The sequence below is a fragment of the Chenopodium album genome, chromosome 10, assembly GCF_948465745.1.
Source record: "Chenopodium album chromosome 10, dcCheAlbu1.1, whole genome shotgun sequence".
NCBI classification, from domain to species: Eukaryota; Viridiplantae; Streptophyta; class Magnoliopsida; order Caryophyllales; family Amaranthaceae; genus Chenopodium; species Chenopodium album.
Genome location: NC_137843.1, coordinates 55,066,704 through 55,092,686, shown reverse-complemented (window position 1 = coordinate 55,092,686; position 25,983 = coordinate 55,066,704). Strand labels below are relative to the sequence as shown.

The 25,983-nt window shown below is 37.5% G+C and overlaps 3 protein-coding genes across 3 annotated transcripts; 2 read left to right on the top strand and 1 right to left on the bottom strand.

The window, feature by feature from the left end:
- Positions 1–748: 748 nt before the first annotated feature.
- On the bottom strand, positions 749–3,130 carry LOC145565438 (13S globulin seed storage protein-like). The gene is made up of 4 exons (XM_081625444.1): positions 2,785–3,130; positions 2,204–2,457; positions 1,575–1,991; positions 749–1,126 (listed from the first exon to the last, which is right to left on the bottom strand). Exons 1-4 carry the CDS (start codon positions 3,128–3,130, stop codon positions 749–751), a joined length of 1,395 nt encoding a protein of 464 aa, XP_081481570.1.
- A 3,098-nt stretch (positions 3,131–6,228) lies between these two features.
- On the top strand, positions 6,229–11,589 carry LOC145562567 (uncharacterized). The gene is made up of 8 exons (XM_081622883.1): positions 6,229–6,547; positions 7,704–7,799; positions 8,107–8,190; positions 8,488–8,648; positions 8,788–8,905; positions 9,936–10,071; positions 10,650–10,828; positions 11,082–11,589. Exons 1-8 carry the CDS (start codon positions 6,302–6,304, stop codon positions 11,319–11,321), a joined length of 1,260 nt encoding a protein of 419 aa, XP_081479009.1. The 5' UTR covers positions 6,229–6,301; the 3' UTR covers positions 11,322–11,589.
- Positions 11,590–13,417: 1,828 nt separating this feature from the next.
- LOC145562568 (uncharacterized) lies at positions 13,418–25,559 on the top strand. The gene is made up of 8 exons (XM_081622884.1): positions 13,418–13,764; positions 15,742–15,837; positions 16,166–16,249; positions 16,425–16,582; positions 16,727–16,844; positions 17,965–18,100; positions 18,947–19,125; positions 25,011–25,559. The coding sequence occupies exons 1-8, from the start codon at positions 13,531–13,533 to the stop codon at positions 25,245–25,247; spliced, it is 1,242 nt and encodes a 413-aa protein (XP_081479010.1). The 5' UTR covers positions 13,418–13,530; the 3' UTR covers positions 25,248–25,559.
- Positions 25,560–25,983: the final 424 nt, after the last annotated feature.

The following is a 25,983-nucleotide window of genomic DNA, read 5'->3' as shown; positions in this document are numbered from 1 at the left end:
CGATTGCGAGTCTTAATATAAATAACTAGGAAAGATAAGATCATGAAATATATAATATAAGCTCTAATAAGAGTTAGGCCCTGTTCTCATCAGATTATTTTCAGTTCAGTTCAGTTCATTTCAACTCTAATAAGTTAGCTCTTAATTTCCTTCTCTCATAAAATATTCATTTCAGTTCAGTTCAACTCATTTCAGTTAATGAGAATAGACCCTTAGTAGCTAGAAAAGATAAGCTCATGAAATACATAAGCTCTAATAATAGTTAATAAAGGTCATTAAAGTTTAATTTACAATCAAAATAAGGTTTTCTTTTTTTTTTTTTTTTTTTTTTTTTTTTTTTAAAAAAAAGTTGGAATAAGTTCAAGTAAGGGTCAATAAAAATTCATTTTACGTCAATCCCAAGCACCTTTAGAATAAAGAAAGAAGAAAATGTTGGCAATCATGCTTTAATTAATTTATCTATAGTTACCCACTAATTAGCTAATTAGACTGGATTGTAACTATATCTTTTTAGCTTCATGTTACAAATTAGAGGGCATAGTAGAGGCCAATTTAATCATGCATGTACACAAAAAAGAAACAAAAAGAGAGCTATTTTAATTAATCTCATATAACAAACCAAAACAGAGATAAAAACATAGGTCAAGTAAAGTTTCTTTCTCTTATTCAACTAATTACATTCTAAAAACAACTTTGAAACCCACTTAAATTATACACACAAAATTACAAACTCATAACACAAACTTCCCTAGAATGACCTAGTCCTAGGACTAAACATACTTAACTCTTCCCTTCCATACTTGAGCCTCCTCACTTCCTCCCTAGACATGTCATAAGAACTCATGAGCACCTCATCCGGCATGCCTCGGATGGCCGATAGCTTTCCGGCCAAAGGACTAATCATCGCGTTGTCATTGGTCTTAAACGACACCCATTCTAGCCCTTCTTGTTCTGCCTTCTTTACCACCACAAAGTTCTGTGGGACTACCAAGAGCTGCCCTTCTTGGACCCGGTCATCGAATACTAACTGCCCGTTTTCTCGGGCTACTTGGATCCGACCCGTACCCCTTGTTATGTAGATTATGCTGTGGGCGTTTATGTTCCAGTGTGGTGTCATCAGTGCATTCTACACACAATAATATGAGAAAGTTAAATTTCCTTTCAATAAATAATTGTTCATATAACTATACAAGCAGTATTATGATCATTTCAAAAAGTTGTTTAAATTACATTTTTTTTTCCTACGTACACATTTAATCATAAATAAGTTTCATTAATTAAGTTTGTACGTATTTTAAAGAACTTACAAGTTTTTGATACTCCGTATTATAAAAATACTATACACATTAAAAACCATAAAGACATACGTATGTATGACATACATATGTATAAAAATACACATTAAAAACCATAATGAACTCACTAGTGATTTTTTTATTTATTTATTTTTTTCATATATATTAATTTAACACGTATTAAATTCATTCTATTTTCATTAAAATTTATAAAGATTTCAAATAAGATAAGAGTAACAGAAAGAAACAGAGCGAGTACAATTTATACCGACGTTTTACCTTGTAGAGCACTCCCCTCTCAACACTGAGTTGTAGATATTGCAAGAGGGGAAGTTTATGGCCATTAATGGTGTTAATACGACCACCATGCTTGGTAAAAACATCAGCAAGCGAAGGTTGATCGATGTTTTGTTTAAAGCTTAAGGAGCATAAGGTTTGTTCCAACCCATTTAGTCTCCTTGTTCTCTCCTCTTCTGTGTCATCCCATTCAGGGCTTAATATCTCTAGATCACGTTCAACTCGAATAATGCTGCCTCTCTCATCGTTCTCGGCCTTCATGTTTCTTATTGTCTCGGTGTCTACATTGTAAGCATCAGCTAACAGATCATCATCGAAGCCATTGAAGATGTTCTTTCCTGCAACTTCTTTAGGGCCTCGCTCTTGACCTCCTTGGGGATTTCCAGCTAGGTAGAAACTCTGTATGTATGAAAGGGAGATACAAAATTCAAATAATTCAAAATTTTATTCACCGCTAATATACATTTGCACGTACTATGTTCACATTTTAATAATAGTAGATATTCACTATGTCCGAAATTTATAGTCAAATATACTATTTTAGGATGACAAAATAAGCCGTGATAATTTAGAAAAAAATAGTGGTAGCCTATGGTTTATGAGGCTTATACCCTAAAATTGAGATCAAGCTGGTTATGAGGATTGCTAAGGTCAAGCAAGGTGACACTAACAATAGGGGCATCCCCATCATTGTAAGTCCACTGAGCAACACCGGCAGGTGATCCTATAACGTCACCTTCTTGAACTCGGAAAACCCTCTGGTGTTGATCTCGTTGTCCTTCTCGAGACGTATCCGAACCACTGCCTAGTGGTGACTCGAAGGTCTCAGGGCACCCTGGGACTATCACTCCTTGTATACCCCTCCCTGCACCAATATAAAGTATCAAAAAAAAAAAGAAAAATTATGTTATAATACAAAGACATTAGAAATTAAATTTTGGTACAACAAGAAAATAATACTCCATATTATATAACAGGACATTTAAACTATTTCGATTTTTTTAATTGACACGTATTATTCCTTTTTAGAAAGTTTATTTTTAATTGGCATGCATCTTTCTTTTCTAGTAAACTTTTTCTCTTACATTTACTAGTGTACTCCACTTGTTTTATCATTCTATCTCATCTTCTTAATATGTGTGCATAAATTAAACATGACAACTAAATAGAAACGGTGGAAGTAGTACACTACCTTGTGTTACGTAGGTGACATAAGGAGCATTGGTGTAGGAAGGCAAAAGAAGGCCTTTAGGCTCAATAACATAACGGACAGCCGCAACCCCAGCACAGCGGAACTGGTCACTGTTGGATTCCCAAACCTTGATCACCCCGGCCTCAGCCCTGAGACGGCGAGTTGGCTCAGCCGCTTGCAGCTGCTGGATGTCGCAGTCGTGCTGCCATTGCTGGCCCCTTGGTTGTTGCGGCTGGCTTTGCAGAAATGGTAGCTGAGCAAAGGAGGGAGTAATAAGGAAAACAAGAAGGCATAGAGGTACTAAAAAGAGAAGTGCGTTATTATTATTAGTGGTGGTAAAAGCCATGGTAGATTAAAGGCAATGAATTAGAGAAAATATTAATTAAGGGGAATATATATAAGGATAGTTTCAATGACACGTTAATGGTGAGCATGTTGGTAGTCTTCTAAATTCTATGCATGTATGCCAAGCGCTTATGTCCAACACTTGGATGGTGTGCATGATGCATGAGTTTTTGATCTTGTAGTTCCATGACTCTGTGTATATGAGGTGTAGGGGTGGAGAAGCAATGTTTGATTTGCTCTTCCTATGTTCTATGGAGTGATTGTAGCAATGTGTAAGTTGAATCAAATATTTATAATAAGGTGTAGATCATTTTGCAAAAAGGTTATTCATACTAAACTTATGTAACTTCACTCTAGCTTTTATATTAAAAAATTGTAATAAATCATGGGGCTTGAACTTGTGATCAGTTAAATTAGATACAACTTTAGTTATACTTAATTGAAAAATCATTCATTTTAATTTCAAGCTAATTTCCAGTGCCGATGGTTTCAAAAAAAAAAAAATAAAAAAATAAAAAAATAAAATTGGAACCCTAAGCCGAAACACAAATAATTTTAGGATCGACACAAGACAATATCCGCGACTCGTTAATTTGAAACCCCTCTCAAATCTCTAACTGAAGTACCAAACCCTCTTAGGGTATACGTGTTCGGCAAAATATAACTGTGAAGATTGCTGTTAGTTGTGGTAGTATCTATTAGCTGTCAACAAGCTGTTAGCTGTGAAGATACATAATTAAGGTATAAGTATTCGGTAAACTAGCAATTGACTAGCTATTACACGTAAAAAATCAAGATTATTTTCCTAAATTTAAGATTAAATTTTCAATAACTTATCTAATCTTCAAAAGCTAATGTTTCTAATTTTTGATAAATACAAATTCTTAAATGGACCTGATTCACACTAATTTATTGTTGACCACCTACATTAGAGACAATTAGATTGTTTTATTAATGAAAAAAAGTCACTATATTAAAATAAAGGTTATTATGTTAAAATAATTAAAAGTCATTGTGGCATCATAAAAGTTATAAGAGTTTTTTTTTTTTTTTTTTTTAATAAAATTTTTAATATAATGGTCAATATGAATAATACAGATCACTATGGGCCTGTTCACATTTACTTAATTTCAGTTCAGTTCAGCTCCAATCAGTTCAGTTCAACTCCAATCAGTTCAGTTCAATTCAGCTCTAATCAGTTCAGTTCAGCTCCTAATTTCCCTCTCTCATAAAATATTCATTTAAGCTCATTTCAGCTTTCAATTGAGCTCCAATCAGTTCAGTTTAGCTCATTTTAGTAAATGTGAATAGACCATATGTAAAATTAGGTCACTATTCAACATAACGTCGTAATTTAAGTTCACAATAACATTAAAGGTCACACAAGCGACAAGTTTTAAGAAAGGTCATTATGTTAAAAATAGTTACTGTGTTAAAATTAGGAGTCATTAGGTTCAATATAACATCACTTACGTGAGTATAAACCTTAGGTCCACACAAGAATTTCTGATAAATAAAAGTTATCTTCAACCCTAAGACCATCTGCAATGGTGAGACTCAAGTTTTAGTATCGAAATACAAAATGAGTTGTTTTTTACCTCCAATGGTGACACTATACCCACTTCTCAATTTAGCAACTCATGTGAAGTCTAATTTTCCAATTGTGAGACTATGGCCATGTTTGGTAAACAACTTATTGAAGGAAAATTAGCTTATTTGACCAATTTTAGCTGATTGATTAGTCAAATGAGCTAATACTAGTGTTTGATAGTAAGCTTATTGGAAGAGCTTATTTACCTCAATAAGTTTTTTTTACAAAACGTTGGTATGAGCAACGTTTCCAAAAAGCTTATTTGATCAGGTGAGTTTAAATTACGAATTTGCCCTTTTATTTTGATTAAGCCCTATGACATATAGCCCTGCAACTGCAATTCATTTCTCACTTCTTCCCATCTCCACTCCACATACTCTATTGTAGATCTAATTATGTTCGGCTCAATTTCTTTTCCTTAATTTTTTTTTGAAACAATCTTTTCCTTTAATTTTTTTTTGTTTTGTTTATTGTTTTTTTTTTAGTATATTTAATTATTGGTCATGTGTTTTTTTTTTAAAAAAAAAAATATCTGTTTTAATCTAACTTTTAGTAATTCTTATCTCCTCCAAAATTTTCGAAATCCTTAACGCAAACCAAATAAATCTGATTTTTTTTATTATTATTATAATTCATGTTTTTTTTTTTTTTTTAATAATCTGAATTTTTTTTATGTTAGATATATATTTTATTGAAAAAACAGATTTAATTTTTTTTTTTTTTGGACAAGAAAGAAGCAGGTTTAATTTAATAAACATAAAATTTTTCAATATAATAAAAATGACGATTGTAACATTACAAAGTTTATAATGCAATTTTTCTTTTATGAAATAACTAATCCTTCAAAGTTAAATATGTCAATGTCCTTATTGGTCATTTTTCATACTTAAACAACTTTAAGTAATCAGCTATTTACCAAACACTTTTATACAATCAGTTAATACAATAAGTTAGTCAAATCAGTTAATAAAATTAGCTAGTCAAAATCAGCTAACTCAATCATATTTTGCTTTCAGCTTTCCACCAAACAAGGCCTATCTAAAAATTTACGAATGTCAATTTCAATTTATAGCTCACTAAATCCATTTCTTTTTTTAATATCAAATATTATAAGATTAAAAAAAAAAAGTAAAACTTAAATAAATTACAAAATATATTATAATATTTTCAAGGGGTCCACACTTTTTGTCAAATGAGACTCAAAGTTGAGTATCTAAACTAAGCAACTTTCTTTTGGAGTTGCTAAATTTAGATACCAACTAATTGGTATACATTGCAAAAATTACTCTCTCTCTCCTGAAAATATTCATTTGAGTCTCACCATTAAACAGGGTCTAAACACTATTCCCACCACTATATCAAACACTCACAGAGTATGTATTTCTTAATTACTTAAATAATAATTTGACAAAGTCAAACCACTAAAAAAAACTATCTAAACGCTATAGCCAAACACGCCCTGAGACACTAAAACGAATCCTTAATTCCTTACTTTGCCTTCATTGTATTAGCCTTAAAAAAAATGAAACAGTATAAAACTGCCACATAGAGCTTGTCCGTCCAGAAACATCCATATAACTTATGGCGTCGGTTACTCTAACCACCGCCACAACCACCACCATCTCCGCCGCTTTCGTCGGAAACAATGGCAATTCTACTCGCTTTAACTTCACGCGCTGCCCCTTTTTGCCGCATTTTAGTAGGCGGAGAAGCACCGCTGCGAATTTCGCCATTGAAGCTAAGCTTGGAGAAACCCAGAAAACCTCTTTGAAATTCAATAAACTTGGCGACTCTGATCTTCTCATTAGCGAAATTACCCTCGGCACTGTATATTCTTCTTCTCTCTAACTTTCAATTATATTCATGCAATTTTGTTTTTTTAGTTGTATACTTAGTTTTATTATTATTCATAATTTCATAGAAGTTTTTCTTAGTCTTTTGAATGATGATGAAATTAATTTACGGGAACGATTAGGTTTACGTGGTTCACCAACGATGTGTTAGCTAGGGCCGCTAGGCAAATCAGAGGGAGAATTATTGCTGTTGAAGAGTTCAAATCATAGAATTAGGCTATTTTAAGAACTAAAGAGTTTTAGTAGTTGAATTACCCCTTTTAAATTTGATTGAATTTCTAGGTTATCTTGAATGATAAAGGAAATTTACATATGGGAACTATAGGTTTACGTGGTTCACTAACGATGTGTTAGCTACAACCACTAGGCAAAGGAGAGGGAGTTTTATTGTTGTTGAAGAGTCCAAATCATAGAATTAGGCTAATTTAAGAATTAAAGAGTTTTATGGTTGAATTACCCCTTCTATGTTTGATTGAATTTCTAGGTTATTTTGAATGGTAAAGGAAATTAACAAATGGGAACTATTAGGTTTACGTGGTTCACTAATGATGTGTTGGCTAGGGTTGATGGGCAAAGAAGAGGGAGTTTTATTGTTGTTGAAGAGTCTAAATCATAGAATTAGGCTAATTCTAGAATAAGATAGTGTTGTTGAATTTTTCCTTTACATAAGTGCTTTGTGATAAATTACTTGTTGAATGAACTTATTTCAAAGTATCTGTGGAGACTTGAGAGTAACAATGTGATTTTTAGAAACTTCATCTGGGTCATTCTGTCATACAGTGACACCCACTAAAAGTAGCAAAAATAAATGCAAGAAATTAAGCTTAATTCTCTCCATTTTTTGCAAGATAACAATAAAACCCAGAAATATACAATGAGATCTTTGTTAAAATTTCACAAGAAACAGAGTTATGAATCAAAACCCAGTAATATAGTGAACAATTATGTTGAAGATCACTAAAGTGTTTCATGTTCTATTTTCATTTTGGACAAATAGACTTAGGTTTCTACTTGTTGGCCATTCTTGTGAATGGGCTGCATTCAATTCTTACTATTTGCATAAAGCCATAAACATTCTTTTCCATAATTTTTTCTAAAACTTTAAAAGTTCATCTTACTACTGTTTCCAGATGACATTCGGACAACAAAATACGGAGAAAGAAGCTCACGATATTCTTAGTTATGCATTTGATCAGGGCATCAACATTTTAGACACTGCAGAAGCTGTAAGCATTCCATCCCTTTCTGTATCTACCTTGTTTTGTGTTTACTTTAAATTAAGGTGAAAGATTCATTAGCAAGCAGTGCCTTTCACTAGCATCTATAGTCTTGATATTTGACTTCGTCTATTGTATTTTAGCATGTAATGGCTTTTATAATGCTCATTTTGCTTTTAGATGCTATTAAGGGCGATATGAAGGTTTTGAGATTTTTATAATGTTAAAGTCTCACAAACCTGTGACATTCCTCTTCTGTATATGTGCAACCTATGTTATTGTTTAGCCTTTTGAATTATTGGCAATTGTTGTGCAGTATCCAATCCCAATGAAGAAGGAAACACAGGGAAGAACTGATCTTTATATCGGTAGCTGGTTGAAGTCTCAGCCCCGTGATAAGGTATGCATACAGTTACATGACTGACTGGACTTTGGAGAGAGATGGTCTTAAATGTTCAAAAATCTGTCAGTTTCGTCTTTAGGATTCAATCACCAAATAATCTTTAGCTACATTCTTCTTTTAAGTTGCCTTTCTATTGGTTAGATTTCTTCTGTACTTGCACAGATTAATCACTTTTGGTTCATGTAGCCGACCCCACTTATGGGATTAAGGCTTTGATTGATTTATTGGTGTGACATTTGGGTTGTTTATTTTGGACTGCTGAATCTCCTAGCTTTGATTCATCTGTTTCTTCAGGTTATTATAGCAACAAAAGTATGTGGTTATTCAGAGCGCTCCGGTTATATCCGTGACAATGCAGAAGTATTGCGTGTTGATGCTGCCAATATAAAGGAAAGTGTGGAGAAAAGTCTTAAGCGGCTGAACACTGACTATATTGATTTATTACAAATTCATTGGTGAGAAAATACTCAGTGCACTTTTATTTTTCAAGAACAAGTAACATCTATTTCTGTTTTCCCCTGCTTTTTGCCTCTTGTTGCTTAGAAAGTGAAGCAGTTTTTTTTTTTTTTTTTTTTTTTTTTTTTTTTTTGTCAGGCCTGATCGCTATGTTGCGTTGTTTGGTGACTTTACTTACGATTACAACAAATGGAGGGAAGGTGTGCCATTTGAGGAGCAACTTAAGGCCTTGCAGGAAGTTATTGATGAAGGAAAGGTATAGACAGCTTATAGGAAGCATGTAAGGGTCATTGCATCTTGCAGAAATTATCATTTTCAGTGAGGTCTGCCCTAACCGGGCCTAGAAAATTTAAAAAGAAAAGGGTAAACAAAAGGAATTGTTATAAATAAAATGCACATACGTAAGCTATCAAGAGGTTTACATTCTTTACAATACGTGTATCATGTTTCTTTCTTATAGAGCAAATAACAACCATTTTAATCCAATCAGTTACATGGGTTCTTTGCTTAGGTTCAAACGCGTAGAAACTACAAAATTCAGCTTTGAAGAAGTTTTATGTTGGCTACATAGTATATCCTCCTTTGACTAGGTTGAGTGTTGGATAACTGCTTGAATACATGAAATATTGGAATGACAAGATGTTGTAGCTTGTAAAAACCGAGGACCATGTTTGCAGAACTGGCTAATGGTCACAAGTTATCCAACTATGCAATCCACCATTTCTTGAGTCCTAATTTTTAAAAGTAGTAATATATCTCATGAGAGGATTTTTACTTTTAAATTTTTTGTAACAAATTTTGAGAAAGAAGGCTTTCTATTTATTTGTTTATTGTTATGAGGAAGACAGAATATCAATGTTAAGTTGAATTATTATATTTAAGAGAATAATACTCCCCTTCATATCAAGAAAAACGTAATTGTTTGGAGTATGGGGAGAAAACTTGGCAGGGCCCATGTTCTACTCACTCTCTTAGAAACCATATCAATTGAAGCACATAGTATTCTGTTCACAGCTCACCCGTCTTCTCAACTGTTTCTTCTCCTGTCTTATTTTAGCTTACTTGCTCCCTTTTGCCTCCTTTTTATAACTTCTAAGATCACCCATTTTAATGTCTCAATTTTTGCTGTAGTTTTGTACAAAGTATTAACATGAGTGCTAAAATTTGTTGTGAAATTTCCTTGCTGGCTTGCATTTTTGTCTTGTATGTTATTTTTATTATTTTTTTATTGCTACTTCCTGCCCTTATTTTTCTCTGCATTAACACACTATCATGTACACATGTAGGTAAGATACATTGGTGTCTCGAATGAAAGTTCTTATGGTGTAATGGAGTTTGTCCATGCAGCAAAAGTTGGGGGACTTCCAAAGATCGTGAGTATTCAGAACTGCTACAATCTACTCACTCGATGTCGGTTTGAAGGCAAGTTTACCATTTCCATCTTCGTTTTCTGTAACTTGTTCCTGCTCTTTGGGTTTTACTATTTTCTTCATTCTTGTTCTACCCAGATACAGCTATGTTTGGGCATGTATCTAAATACTGACGTGTCAACATCATAAATTTGTACCAGAGAACTCTTGTTTCAAAAAATGATGGGCAAGACATTTCTGTATTGCCTATTATTTGTTTGCAATTTCATTCGTAAATGTTTCAGGTTAACTTGTTAATTACTTTGTAACTCTCTGTATCACACTTTTATCACCAGATTAAATACCCATGTTTGCTAATTGTTGTTTAAGATATATCTCAAGACCATTTTGTGATCATCTCACATAACCTATCCCCCCCTCCCCCCTTTCTTTCTTCTCTCATATACTTCGTATGAAGTATGACATTTTGAATTCTTTTTTCTCACATTTTGTGGTTTGCGGCGAACCGAGTACTGAAGTTTCAGATACGGATTTAGTGTCAGATTTGAATACTTGCTATAAAATTAAGAGTTATGGGAACATAGTTAAATTCATCCTTAAGCTAACTGAATGCACTTAAAATGCTTGCAGTTGACCTTGTTGAAGTTTGTCATCCAAACAATTATAACATTGGTCTGCTTGCCTATTCTCCTTTGGGTGGCGGAAATCTCTCTGGAAAATATTTGGATCCTGATTATGTGGCTTCTAAGAAAGGAAGGCTGAATCTTTTCCCTGGTTATATGGAACGATATATTAGCTCCTATGCAAAGGTATGCAAGTAGTTTTTGTAAAGGAATAAATCTTCTCATGTTGTATATTCATCTTATCTTCTTCCTGGTTATACAGTCAGTTAGCTGCTGAAGCACCATTTATAAGATGCTTCCTTGATAATATTGTGTTTTACTCGTGTTGGTCTATTCATTATGCCGCCATGAAATATTTTGATTTATGTCAAATTGTCAAAAGGCTCATTGTTGAATGTTCCCATGATAATAAGATCACATGTTGCTATTCCAATTTCAGAAGGTAACTGCCAAGTATGTTGAGCTGGCCAACAAACATGGTCTGTCTCCTGCGCAGCTAGCTCTTGCTTTTGTCAGGGATCGTCCATTTGTGACTAGTTCGATCATTGGTGCAACTTCAGTTGATCAGCTTAAAGAAGACGTTGATGCTTTTTTGACGGTTGAGAGGCCATTGTCACAGGAAGTAATGCAAGATATTGAATACATTTTCAAGAGAAACAAGGACCCTGCTATTGACTGATGAACATCTCCATCCGAGGTATGGCGCTGCCCACTGTAGAGGGCGGGGGAACCCCATGAGCTTGGTGGGACTGTGTGGCAATGTCTTAATCCTCACTCGAATCCCATTCATTGATTGAGCATTTTTACATTCAATTGTATCATATGTTATTCTCTAACGTTGTCATTGGGAAAATAATATCCAAATTTTGTTGTACAATTGAGTATTAGATACCGGTATACCATAATATTTAAAAAGTATCAAAGAAAAAAGAAATTCGTACGTAGTACATCTCAATTTTACAAGTGTGTTGAAATTACAGCAATGCCTAAATAAGTAAATCACGTATTTTCTTTTTGACAGGCTAAAAGTTTGAGTTAACTACAGTATATACTCCTATTTTTCTCTCCTTTTTCTTTCAAAAAAAATATTTTTTCTCTCTTTTTACATAGTCACAATCAATCAATCAATCAATCAATCAATCAATCAAAGCCTTAATCCCAAAAGTGGGGTCGGCTAACATGAACCAAATTTGATTATTCCGTGTAGTCATCAACATAAATCTTTCTCCTCCATCCCTTACGATCCAAAACTTCATCCTCACGTAAATCCATGCACTTCATATCCTTCCTCACTCCTTCCAACCAAGTCATCTTTGGTCTCCCTCTTCCTCGTTTAATCCCTCCATGGTCCCACTCTTCCACTCTTCGCACCGGTGCACCCTCGGGTCTCCGTCTTACATGTCCAAACCAACGCAGACGATTTTCCCTTAATTTATCTACAATGCCCGCCACACCTACTTTCTTGCGAATAACCTCATTTCTGATTCTATCTCTTAAAGTGTTTCCACACATCCACCTTAACATGCGCATTTCCGTAACCTCCATCTTTTTAATATGCTCTTTCTTAGAAGCCCAACATTCTGTACCATAGAGCAACACTGGTCTTATGGCAGTCCTGTAGAATTTTCCCTTCAACTTTAAGGGAATGCTGCGGTCGCATAACACTCCCGTGGCCGCTCTCCATTTAAGCCACCCTGACTTAATCCTGTGGGTCACGTCTTGATCAATGTCACCATTCTTCTGGATGATCGACCCTAGGTACTTAAAACATTCACTCATGGTCAAATCCTTTCCATCCAAACTCACCACTTCATTGCTTGTCCCCCTCTGAGTGCCAAAACGACATACCAAATATTCAGTCTTACTCCGACTTAGCTTAAACCCTCTAGATTCCAACCTTTGCCTCCATTGCTCCAACTTGACATTAACCCCATCCTTAGTCTCATCCACCAAAACGATATCATCTGCGAACAGCATACACCATGGAACCTCATCTTGAATTGGTCTAGTTAATTCATCTAGAACCGTTGCAAAAAGAAAAGGGCTTAATGCAGACCCTTGATGCAATCCGATTGTAATAGGGAAATCTTTTGTCAACCCTCCGCATGTCCTCACATTTGTTGACACATCCCGATACATATCCTTAACTAGGTCTACATACCTTCGTGGGATACCTTTCTTCAACATTGCCCACCAAAGTATCTCTCTTGGCACCTTGTCATATGCCTTCTCTAAATCAATAAAGACCATATGAAGATCTTTCTTCTTTACCCTATAAAACTCCATCATTTGTCTTATCAAATGGATTGCCTCCATAGTAGATCTCCCAGGCATAAAACCAAATTGGTTATCTGAAATGCTTGTGCATGCCCTCAACCTTTGTTCAATCACCCTTTCCCACAACTTCATAGTATGGCTCATAAGCTTAATTCCTCGATAGTTAGAACAATCTTGAGCGTCTCCTTCCAATTTTTTTTTTACATAGTCACAATTAGAACAAATAAAGAAGAAAGTATTGATAATTGAATTAAGCAATTTAATTACATTAGTAACTTTTCTCAAAAAAAATTACATTAGTAACTGATAAATGCATGATAAAACATTGACATCCGAGTGGAAAATTAGTGTAATTTATGAAAAAAAAAAAAACCTAATTAACATGAAATCAAACCGAGCCTAAATGCAAATACTATCTCCGTTTTAAATTAATTACATTTTCAACTCATAATTTTTTTTTTTTTTTTTTTTTTTGTTTTTTTTTGACAAGACTCATAATTTGTGTTAAATTGTTGCAAATAAGGTAAAACGAACGTATTATTTACCATTGGATAAAAAATTTGCCACATGAAGCTTGTCCAAGAAAACAGGAACGTCCATCCAGATAAGCTATGGCGTCTGGCACTCTAACCACAACCACCACCACCACTTTCCTCAGAAACAATGGCAATTTCACTCGCTTCAACTTCACGCGCCGCCCTTTTTCGCCGCATTTTAGTAGGATTGGAAACTACGCTGAAAATTTCGCCATTGAAGCTAAGCTTGGAGAAACCCAGAAAACCTCTTTGCAATTCAATCAACTTGGCAACTCTGATCTTCTCATTAGTGAAATCACCCTCGGCACTGTAAACTCTTCTCTAACTTACTTTCATTTTGATCTATGCAGTGTCATAATAGTTGTCTATAATTAGCAATGTCTAATGCAGTTTTGTATACATAGGTTTACGTGGTTCACAATGTCTTATGTTTGAGGAACCCACAAACGGGAACGGTTTACGTGGTTCACTAACAATGTGTTAGCTAGGGCCGGTAGGGGAAGGAGTGGGTGTTTTATTGTTGTTGAAGAGTCCAAAATACGGAATTAGGCTAATTTGAGATTAAGAGTGGGTGTTGAATGTACTTATTTAAACTAATTGTACAGAGAGTAACACAAATGTGAATTGGAACTAATTGTCTTTTGTTGAAGGAGGGAAATTGGAAATGAGTATGACTAACATTCGAAGTATAAGATTGGTGAGTTACTCCACCTATTTCTAATTAGTTTTAGGATGAAACCTTGCTAAGCTTGTATGTTGTTAGACTCTATAATTTATTACTATTTTAACTCATTTGGTATGTTAAATAATTAGTGGTAATGGAAAATTTGGAAAGACTAAAAACAAAAGTAAATTTTAATGAAGGGGAGTTAGTACAAGACATGGCCAAATCTTAGTTTGGTTTTTGTACATGGCTGCCAACATGGGTATTAGAAATTGGAATAAAAAATTTGACAATGTTGGTATGAGAGGGTATATCCAAAGTCCTGTCTCGAAGTAGCTTACATAGTTATATCATATAACTTATATGGTATATCCTAAGTCCTGTCTGCCAAATACATGAGATATCTATAGTGGTATGAGCGGGTGCAGGAGGTGTGCACAGTAGTCTCTGCAGGGTGAGTTATTTGTCAATCTGTGCTTGGTGAAGGTAGTGGGTCTTGTATAACATTTGATGGTATAGAGTGGCAGTGGTTAAACTTGGCGTCCCGTGGCCTAAATGTGGTGATTGTGCTGTGTGGGGTATTGTAGGAGATGTAACTATGTGAGAGGATTTTGATGTAATCAGGTGGCTATGGCGATGAGTTGGATGGTGCTGGAGGGTGTCAAGGGTTGCTGGTGGTCTGATGTCAGTATTGATAACTTAGCTTTGGAGGCAATTTATGCTTTTATAATTAATATATCCTAAAAGCTAGTCAACTCTTCAAACTTAGGTCCTAGCTTTTGTGTTTTTTCTGCTGAAAGCATTCTAATTTTCCAAATGATTAAACTTGCCAAAAACTAATCTTAGTTGTAATGGATGGAATTTGGATTGGTTGAAATCCCTTTTATTGTTTTGTGTAAGCATAATGTTTGTACCTAGTTGCCCTTCTATAACTCAAAGGGTTGTGCATAAAAAGTTGTGAGGTATAATTGTTTGATATAATATTTAGTATATGAAGAGCATAATTACCATTGTCAATTATCAACACAAATGAACTTTAGCTGTATAGTGATTTAAAACTATTCTGCTCCATATCATCACCTCATTTATCCATTTTTTTTATAATCTCCGTAATATAAACCTTCCCATGAATGTTTGTTTTAAAGTCCATGAAGTAGGTTTTTGGGCATGAATTAGGTATTCAGGTTTAGGGGTTTATCATTCATGGGAGGATTTTCTTCATAAACCCCACTAGGGTGGCCTTTAGCCGGTAAAGTTTCTTAGGGGTTCCAGCTCTAATCATCAACTATAAATATACAGAGTATTTATTAGCCTTAAATTGACCCAAGAGAAATTGTTCTTTTTAAAACCTTTTTCTCTAGTACTTTTGTTCTTGATTTAACTTGGTTAAAGTGCAGGTGAACAAATACGAAGTATGTTAAAGATCACTCCAGTGTTTCATTTTATGTTATCTTACTCTTGATTTGTTATTTATCATTTGGGATGGATATTCTTAGTGTTTTACTTGCTGACCAATCTTGTGTATGAGCTGCATTCAATGCTTACTCTATTTTGTACACGTTCTTTTCTGCATTGTTTGCATTTTTTTTACAAAAAAAGTTCACCATTTCAACTGTTCCCAGATGACATTTGGAGAACAAAATACAGAGAAAGAAGCTCACGATATACTTAGTTATGCATTTGATCAGGGAATCAACATCTTGGACACTGCAGAAGCTGTAGGGATCCCATGCCTTTCTGTATCGTCCTTGTTTTGTGTCTACTTTAAAATAAAAGTACCATTCAAATCAAGGTGAAAGTTTCATCAGCAACCAATGCCATTCACTAGCATTTATAGTCTTGATTTATTTGACTTTTTTAATTTGAGGAAGGTCGTCTACTATTGTAATTTAGCGTGTAATGTCTTTTTTAGACGCTATTAAGGGCGATATAAAGGTTTTGAGATTATTATTATGTTCATCTCACAAACATGTGACATTCCTCTTCTGCATATGTGCAACCTATGTTATTGTTTAGCTCGTTGAGTTTTTGGCCATTGTTGTACAGTATCCGATCCCAATGAAGAAGGAAACACAAGGTAGAACTGATCTTTATATTGGTAGCTGGTTGAAGTTTCAGCCTCGTGATAAGGTATGCCTACAGTTACATGACTGACTGGAGAAAGATGGTCTTGAATGTTCAAAGTTCTGTCAAGTTCATCTTTAGAATCCAATCTCCAAAAATAATCTTCTGTACTTAGTATAATTATTTGGGTTGTTTATTTTGGATTGCTGAATCTCATACTTTGTTTCATTTGTATCTTCAGATTATTATATCAACAAAAGTATGTGGTTATTCAGAGCATGTCAATTATGTCCGTGACAATGCAGAGGTGTGTGTTGATGCTGCTAATATAAAAGAAAGTGTGGAGAAAAGCCTTAAGAGGCTTAACACTGACTATATTGATTTATTACAAATTCATTGGTGAGATAAAACTCGGTGCACTTTTTTTGTTTTTTTTTTTTCCCTCTAGAACCAAGTAGCATCCGTTTTTCTGTTTCCCCTACTTTGAATTTTAATTTTGCCTCTTGTTACTTAGAAAGTGAAGAAGAGATACTTATCTGTCAGGCCAGATCGCTATGTTTCGTTGTTTGGTGATTTTTATTATGATTACAACAAATGGAGGGAAGGTGTGCCATTTGAGGAGCAACTTAAGGCCTTGCAAGAAGTTATTGATGAAGGAAAGGTACAAACAGCTTATAGGAAGCATAAGAGGGTCATTGCATCTTGCAGACGTGCTAATTTTCATTGAGGTCCTGCCCTAACCCAGCCTAGAAATTAAAAAGAAAATAGGGGTAAACATAAGGAATTGTTTTTAAAACATGCATTTATTTATGCTTCAAAGGTTTAAAATGCATGTATCATGTATTCATGTGAGCTGCTTTCCTCATCTGTAATCTGTAGCTTTAAACATTGAATTGCTTGCTTCTCTCTTATAAATCAATAAACAACCAACTTATTCCAATCAGGTGCATGGATTCTTTCGTCAGATTTAAACACGTAGACTCTAAAAGTTAGTTTTGAAGAAGTTTTATGTTGGCTACATAGTATATCAGGGTGAGTGTTGGATGTGGAATGATGGATAACTTCTTTAATACATGATATTTTGGAGTGAGTTGGTGTTTTGGCTTGTCTTAAATGAGGATCAAGTTTGTAAAATTGGCTATTGGTCACAATTCACAAGTTATTCAGCTTCACTAGCCACCATTTCTTGAGTTCTAATTTATAAAAGTAGTACTATATCTCATGAGAAGATTTTACCTTTAAAGTTTTTATATAATTCCTTTTTTTTCTTATTTATTTATTATATAATAAAGGTTTCCCTTTATTATTTTTGCCTAAGAAGGAGAAATATCATCATTATTAAGTAGTGTATTATATCTATGAGAATAATACTCCCTTCATTTCAAGAATTTTTTTTTTTAATTGCTTGTAGTATGCAGAGAAACCATGGCAAGGCCCTGTGGCCTGTGCTACTCCCTCTCTTAGAAACCATATCAACTGAAGCACGTACTCAATTCACGCGGCTCACCTGTCATTTCAACTGGACCTTCTCCTGTCTTATTTTTGCTTAATTGTTCCCTTTTGCCTCCATTTTATAACTTCCAAGGACCACCCACTTTATTGTCCCCGTTTTGTTGTTTTAGTAGTAGTTTATTAACTTGTGTGCCAAAATTCTGGCGTGAAATTTCCTTGTTGGCATGCATCTTAGTCATGTAAGTTATTATATTGTTTTTTTTTGTTGCTATTTTCTGCTTTATTTTTGTTGTTTTGCTGCATTAACACACTGTCACGTACACATGTAGGTGAGATACATTGGTATCTCGAATGAAAGTTGTTATGGTGTTATGGAGTTTGTCCATGCAGCAAAAGTTGGAGGACTTCCAAAGATCATTATCATTCAAAACTGCTACAATCTACTCACTCGATGTCGGTTTGAAGGCAAGTTTACCATTTTTATCTTCATTTTCTGTGACTTTTGCCTGCTTTTTGGGTTTTACTTTCAAAGGGAGACTCATCATTGTGCATGTTATTTAAGTATACTCTTGTTATTAAGTTAGAGTAGTGATGTCTAATATGACTTTGCTTTTGCTTCCTTCCAGTCCACACTTGGTAACATAGAATACATATGTCTGTCACATCTTTGAAGTTTTAGCCTTCATGCCTATCAGTAAGCAGGCGACGTCATTATTGACCCTTGGGGCTCTTCACTCCTGTTGCTTTGGCCTTTTTATGAAATTTGTGACTTTGAGCATCTACATCTAATACTATGCTCTTTATGCCTGTTCAACCCTGCTGCAACTATATTTGAGTAAGTAATTGAGTGTCATTTGACGTATTTAACATCATAAATATTGGAGACACAAGACAGTGAGTCGACAATCATGAAACTATTCCCAAAATATAAGACATTTCTATATGGCATTTCACATTAGTTGTCTGCGTTTATGTGAAAAATGTTTCAGGTTAAATTGTTAACTACTCCCTTAGCCTATAACTCTGTATCACCCCCCGCTGTCCCTCTTTAGTGGAGTATATGAATATTTTTGATTTTTTTTAACTTTGTGCGGTTTGTGGCCAATTAAGTATCGAAGTTTCAGATAACGGTTTCACATCTGAGTCAGAGTATCGAGTTCTGGCCAACTGAGTATTGAAGTTCAGATACCGATTTCACATCTGAGTCTGAGTATCGAGAGTCAGACTTGAATACTTAATACAAAATAGAGTTATGGTAACATACTTCAGTCCATCCTTAAGCTAACTGAATGCAACCAAAAATGCTTGCAGCTGACCTTGTTGAAGTTTGTCATCCAAACAATTATAACATTGGTCTACTTGCCTACTCTCCTTTGGCTGGTGGAAATCTCACTGGAAAATATCTGGATCCTGATAATGTTGCTGCAAAGAAAGGAAGGCTGAATCTTTTCCCTGGTTATATGGAAAGATATATTAACCCCTATGCAAAGGTATGTAAGTAGTTTATCTGCAACGCACCCTCCTCCAATCACACTGACTTACAGCAGGAGGAGGCCACGACAACAGCAGCAGGACAACAACAGCATTTCACCCACACCACTTGAGCCACCAACGGCTCCTTAAGTGGTAGCAGTCCTTTTACCATGGTAAATCAAGTAGAAGACAAGAGAGAAGAATGAGAAGAAGACAAGAAGAGTAGGTAGAGTAATTAAGGCATTAGGCCAAGCAAAGAAGCAGCAGGAGTAGTATAAATAGCTCTTGTTTTAACTTAGTTGATATGCAGAAAATTGTAAGGCAAAACATGGAGAGTTATGGCCTAAAGCCATAGTTATTTTGTACAAGCTTACAACTTTAATCAAAGATTCAATCTTTCGACCCTATTTCTTGTGTGTATTGCGCTAGTTCGTTGCAGTTGGTATCAGAGCAGCCATGCCGCCGACGCCGTTAATAGTGACACCGGAGAGGGTGGCGGCGCTGGAAGACAAGGTGGAGGAGATTTGCGAGAAGCTTGGAGAAGGGGAAAACTCGCTCCAACAGATGCTGCTTAAGAAGCAAGACGAGAGTATTGACAAGGTGAGACAATCGATGGAAGGGAAAATCGATCGGTTCCGGCAGGACCTCACTCAGTAGGTGAACATGACGGCGAGTCGGCACGAGAAGGCGATGGATGAGATTCGCAATGCTCTTAAAGCGTTGGGAAAACAACCGCTGCATCACAACCGGAGAAACGAGGAGGTGGAGCAACCCCTGAATCTGGGTGGCTTCGAAGGGTCACCACCCCATAACACTGGACTTAACGAACAGCCATTTGGCGCGGTGTGTTTCAATGGAATACGGATAGGGACGTGGGAAGCCGGCGGTGGTGGGGAGTACCGCAACCGCAACAACGAGCAACAGGAAGGTCGTGGGAGTTGGAGGTTTAGGAAACTAGACCTGCCGTTATTCGACGGATCTGACCCAGATGGGTGGATACTCCGTGGTGAGTAGTACTTTCAGTTCTATCAGTTGTCGGAGGTGGAGAAGTTGCAAGCCGCCGTCGTTGCAATGGATGGGGATGCGTACGGTGGTACCAATGGGAGCACCGTCGTCGACCGGGGGCCCACTGGGAGGACTTGAAGCTGCGCATCCTTACTCAATTTCGGCCGGTGAATGCGGGGACCTTGCATGAGCAATGGTTAGCCGTGTCTCAAAATTCCTCGGTGGTGGAGTATCGGAAGGCATTTATCGAAAGGGCGGCGCCATTGACAGACATTCCTGAAAGCTCAGTTCGTAAATGGGTTAAAAGACGATGTTAAGGCCAAGATCCGAATGTTGAACCCGATTACCCTTGAGGACGCGATGGATTTAGCCATACGGGTGGAGGAGAGAAACCGGGTCAGTAATATGAGAAAAACGGGTGGGGCATTTAGTAAGCCGGGTCCATACTCGTATTTTAACCGTAGCCCAGCATCCACCCTACTCGGAGTTGGGCCGACCCAAACACAACCCTCGGCCCAAACACATTACCCACACCATTCAACCCACAACCCAAACACTAATCCAAACCCATCTAACCGAGCCTATCCCCAGACCAACCCAAGTACCCAAACCTCGGTAGCTTCGGTGAACCACCAAGCTTCACCTACCCACAGCCGTAACACCCCCGTGACATCGAGATTCGCCGGTGAAGTGAGGCGGTTGACGGAGAGGGAGTTGCAGGACAAGAGGGCTAAAGGATTGTGCTTTAAATGTGACGGTCGGTGGACGGGGCCCACCCACGTCTGCACCGCCAAGGGACTAAGTGTGCTCTTAGTCGAGGACGAAGAAGAAACAGAGGAGGAAGGGGAAATTCAGGCAGTGGATGGCAGGGAGGAGGAAGAGGTTCCAACCGCCGTCACTATGAATTCACTTGTGGGACTAACGAGTCCGAAAACGCTGAAGTTAATGGGAACAATTGGGGGCACGCCGGTGGTGGTCATGGTGGATCCCGGCGCCACCCATAATTTCATCTCAATGGGGACCGTCGCAAAGGTGGGAATTCCGATCACGGGCTCTAATTCGTTCGGAGTGTCGTTAGGAAACGGCGAGGCAATTAAGGGTCGTGGGCTGTGCTGCGATGTGAAATTGATGTTGCAGGGGAAATTCGAAGTGGTGGAGGATTTCCTACCATTGCAATTGGGAAACTCCGATGTGATTTTGGGGGTCCAGTGGCTCGAGAAATTGGGTGAAGTGGTGACAAATTGGAAGCTTCAAAGGATGAGATTCATGGTGGACGGTGAGACGATCACCATCAATGGTGATCCAAGTTTAGCACGGACGGGGGTTACCTTGAAAGCAATGATTCGCACGTTGAAGAAGGAGAATGGAGGTTTGTTGGTGGAATTGAAGAGTTTAGAAGGAACTGATGATCATACAGAAGGTGGGGAGATACCAGATTTCTTGAAAGAGCTAATATTGGGCTTTAAGGTGGTGTTTGAAGAGCCCAAAGGCCTACCTCCAACAAGGGGGCATGAGCACGCAATTGTTTTGAAAGAAGGGAGTAACCCGGTTAGTGTTCGACCTTATCGCTATCCCCAATTTCAAAAAAATGAAATTGAAAGGCTCATTCGAGAGATGTTGTTGGCGGGAATCATTAAACCTTCAACTAGCCCCTTTTCTAGTCCCGTGCTTTTAGTCAAGAAGAAAGACGGCTCTTGGAGATTTTGTGTGGATTACCGAGCCTTAAACAAGGAGACCGTGCCGGACAAATACCCCATTCCGGTGATCGATGAGCTTTTGGATGAACTCCACGGGGCAAGTGTTTTCACAAAACTAGACCTCAAGGCCGGCTACCATCAAATTTTAGTCTGACCCGAAGACACCCACAAAACCGCTTTCCGCACTCATGAGGGGCACTACGAGTTTCTCGTGATGCCTTTCGGATTAACTAATGCTCCGGCCACTTTCCAATCACTCATGAATGAGGTATTTCGACCCTTTTTACGTAAATTCGTTCTTGTATTTTTTGATGACATACTTGTTTATAGTGTGAGTCAAGAGGATCATTTAGAACATTTACGACTTGTGCTAGCTACACTTAAAAGTCATTGCTTGTTTGCCAACCAAAAGAAGTGCGAATTTGGAAAGGCTAAGGTAGCCTACTTGGGTCATGTAATATCCAATGAAGGGGTGTCCGTGGATCAGGAGAAAATCAGAGCAATGGTAGACTGGCGAAGCCCAATTCATTAAAAGCCTTGAGAGGATTTTTGGGCCTCACAGGCTATTACCGAAAATTCATTGGGAATTATGCCCAAATAGCGCAGCCCCTCACTGATCAGCTTAAGCGTGATAATTTTGGATGGACAGCCATGGCAGACGAAGCATTCGAGAAACTCAAAAAAGCCATGACTTCGGCTCCTGTGTTAATCATGCCCAATTTTCAGAAAACTTTCTTGGTAGAGACGGATGCCTCGGGGTTTGGAATCGGTGCCGTGCTAATGCAAGAGGGTCGCCCGGTTGCTTTCTTTAGCAAGGTGTTGGGGCCGGTGGGTCGAGGAAAGTCGATATACGAGAAGGAATTAATGGCCGTGTGCTTGGCGGTGCAAAAGTGGAAACACTACTTGCTAGGGCGGCGATTTGTGGTTAGGAGTGATCAACAGAGCTTGCGGTTTATTGCCCAGCAAAGGGAGATTGGATCCGAATACCAAAAGTGGGTTCGTAAGTTAATTAGGTTTGAATTCGACTTGCAATACAAACCCGGAGTTTCCAACCGTGTAGCTGACGCCCTTTCAAGGAGAGGTGAAGGCGAATTGGGGGCGCTAGTGACGACCCAAGTGGTGGCGTGGGAGGAATTAGAGAAGGAGATTGAAGGGGATCAGACCTTGCGCGAATTAAGAGGGAGGATTGAGAAAGGAGAGGAAGTGTCGGGGTATTCTGTGGACAATCAGAGGCTGCTGTATAAGGGAAGGGTAGTGATCCCACGCAATTCGTGATACAGGGAGATTCTAATGAAGGAATATCATGATTCTCCGACAGGGGGACACACCGGGGAGACGAAAACATACTTGAGGTTGGGCTCCGAGTGGTTTTGGGCGGGAATGAGAAAGGATGTGGCTGCTTACGTGGGGAAGTGTGATATCTGCCAGCGTAACAAGCACTCTCAGTTAACTCCGGGGGGTTTGTTACAACCGTTGCCTATTCCCGAGCGAGTGTGGGAGGACATAAGTATGGATTTCATTGAGGGCTTGCCTAGGTCCAAGGGATTTGACACTATATTGGTGGTGGTGGACAGATTGACAAAGTATGCACATTTTATTGGCCTTAAACACCCGTTTACGGCTTATGTTGTGGCGGAAGTGTTTGTTCGCGAGATAGTCCGACTCCATGGGGTGCCTAGCAGCATTGTGACTGACAGAGACAGGGTGTTTGTAAGTGTTTTTTGGCGAGAATTGTTCCGTTTGCAAGGGACCGACCTTAAGAAGAGCACCTCCTACCACCCTCAAACGGATGGTCAATCCGAGGTAGTTAACAAGAGGCTTGAGACTTATTTGCGTTGCTTTGTGGGGGGCCATCCCAAGTCGTGGGCTAGGTGGCTACCTTGGGCGGAATTTTCTTATAACACCACCTCCCACGCATCCACCTTGATCACTCCATTTCAGGCACTCTATGGGAGGGAGCCGCCTAAACTGGTGAGAGTGGGAGCAGGACAGACAGTAGTGAGCACGGTAGAGGAGGTCTTGAGGGAGAGGGACCTCATGCTTGATGAGCTGAAGTTGAATTTGATAAGGGCGCAACAGATAATGAAGCGGAATGATGATCAGAGGCGTAGAGAGGTTGAGTTTCAGGTAGGAGAGAGTGTGTTCCTCAAGCTCCAACCCTATAGGCAGAGATCTCTTGCCAAACGCCCCTATGAAAAGCTAGCTGCCAGATTTTATGGGCCCTTTGAGGTGGTCCAAAGGGTGGGGAATCTGGCATATCGACTTGCACTCCCTGAGCATTGTCGAATCCACCCAGTGTTTCATGTGTCTCAACTCAAGAAAGCCGTAGGTGACATCCCTATTTCACCTACCATCCCACCTTAGATTTCACCTGAGCTTGAATTGGTGGTTGAACCAGAAGGGATATTGGCAATCAAGCGCGAGGCTGGGCGTGAAGATGTCTACACAGTGCTGATCAAATGGCAAGGATTGCCTGAATTTGAGTCAACTTGGGAGAACGCTGCGGTAATTAAGGAGAAGTTTCCTACCTTCCACCTTGAGGACAAGGTGGCGCTTTTGGGGGGGAGTGTTGCAACGCACCCTCCTCCAATCACACTGACTTACAGCAGGAGGAGGCCACGACAACAGCAGCAGGACAACAACAGCATTTCACCCACACCACTTGAGCCACCAACGGCTCCTTAAGTGGTAGCAGTCCTTTTACCATGGTAAATCAAGTAGAAGACAAGAGAGAAGAATGAGAAGAAGACAAGAAGAGTAGGTAGAGTAATTAAGGCATTAGGCCAAGCAAAGAAGCAGCAGGAGTAGTATAAATAGCTCTTGTTTTAACTTAGTTGATATGCAGAAAATTGTAAGGCAAAACATGGAGAGTTATGGCCTAAAGCCATAGTTATTTTGTACAAGCTTACAACTTTAATCAAAGATTCAATCTTTCGACCCTATTTCTTGTGTGTATTGCGCTAGTTCGTTGCATTATCTAAACAAACAATTCTACATATGATGTATATTCATCTTATTTCTTGTTCGTCATACAGTCAGGTAGTCACTGAAGCACTCTTAATAATATTCTTCCTTGATTATGTTTCTTTTATTTATGGTAGTCTATGATATTTGCTTCCATGAAATATTTGAATATACGTCAAAACGATCCTTGCATGTCCCAGCGATAATAAGATCTTATGTTGCATCTCCAATTTCAGGTGGTAACTGCCAAGTATGTTGAGCTGGCCAAAAAACATGGTCTGTCTCCTGTGCAGCTAGCTCTTGGCTTTGTCAGAGATCATCCGTTAGTGACAAGTTCGATCATTGGTGCAACTTCAGTCGATCAGCTTAGAGAAGACATTGATGCCTTTCTGACAGTTGAACGGCCATTGCCTTGGGAAGTAATGCAGGATATTGAATACATTTTCAAGAGAAATAAGGACCCTATTGACTGATGAACAATTTCACCTGAGGTACAGCGCTGCCCATTATAGAGGGTGGGGGAACCTCATGAGCCTGGTTAATATCGAACCCACAACATTTTTTTGGGTGCACATATCGAACCCACAACATTGGTGTGGCGATGTGTCTTCTTCCTCACCCGAGTCCCATTGACTGTGCATTTTTACATTCGATTGTAACATATTTTATTCTCATAAGTATAGGAGAATTAAAAAATCCAAATTTTGTTGTGCATTCTTTTTGACAGGCATTCTTCCTCCATTTTTAACAAGTATTTTTTAATTAATAAATATCATCTAAAAATAAAGGCCATTTAAGTGTTTTTTTTTTTTTCAATTTTTTTTAATTTTTTTTTTAAAAAAAAAAAATAAATAGTAGCTTCATATTGAGTAAATCTCTTTTTCCATAATAAACTTTACGTTTATATTTTTTATTTTTTGGCAAAAGTAAGAAAAGTGAATTTTTTTCTGTGCTCTTCTCATTTGACGAATTAAAAAAACAATTATAATTCATAAAAGCACATAAGATTAACACCCAAAAATAATATTGATAAAGAAAAGAAAAATGAGAGAGAATTTTCATTTTAAGAAAAGATTTGTTGAGGTTGTGTGGAAGTAAAAAAAATAGCCATGCAAGTGCGCCAAAATCGCTGAAGCTACAAAAAATGGGTTCTAAATTCATGTCTTACATACAATTTCTCTCTTCTTTCTCTAATTAATTCATTTTCTT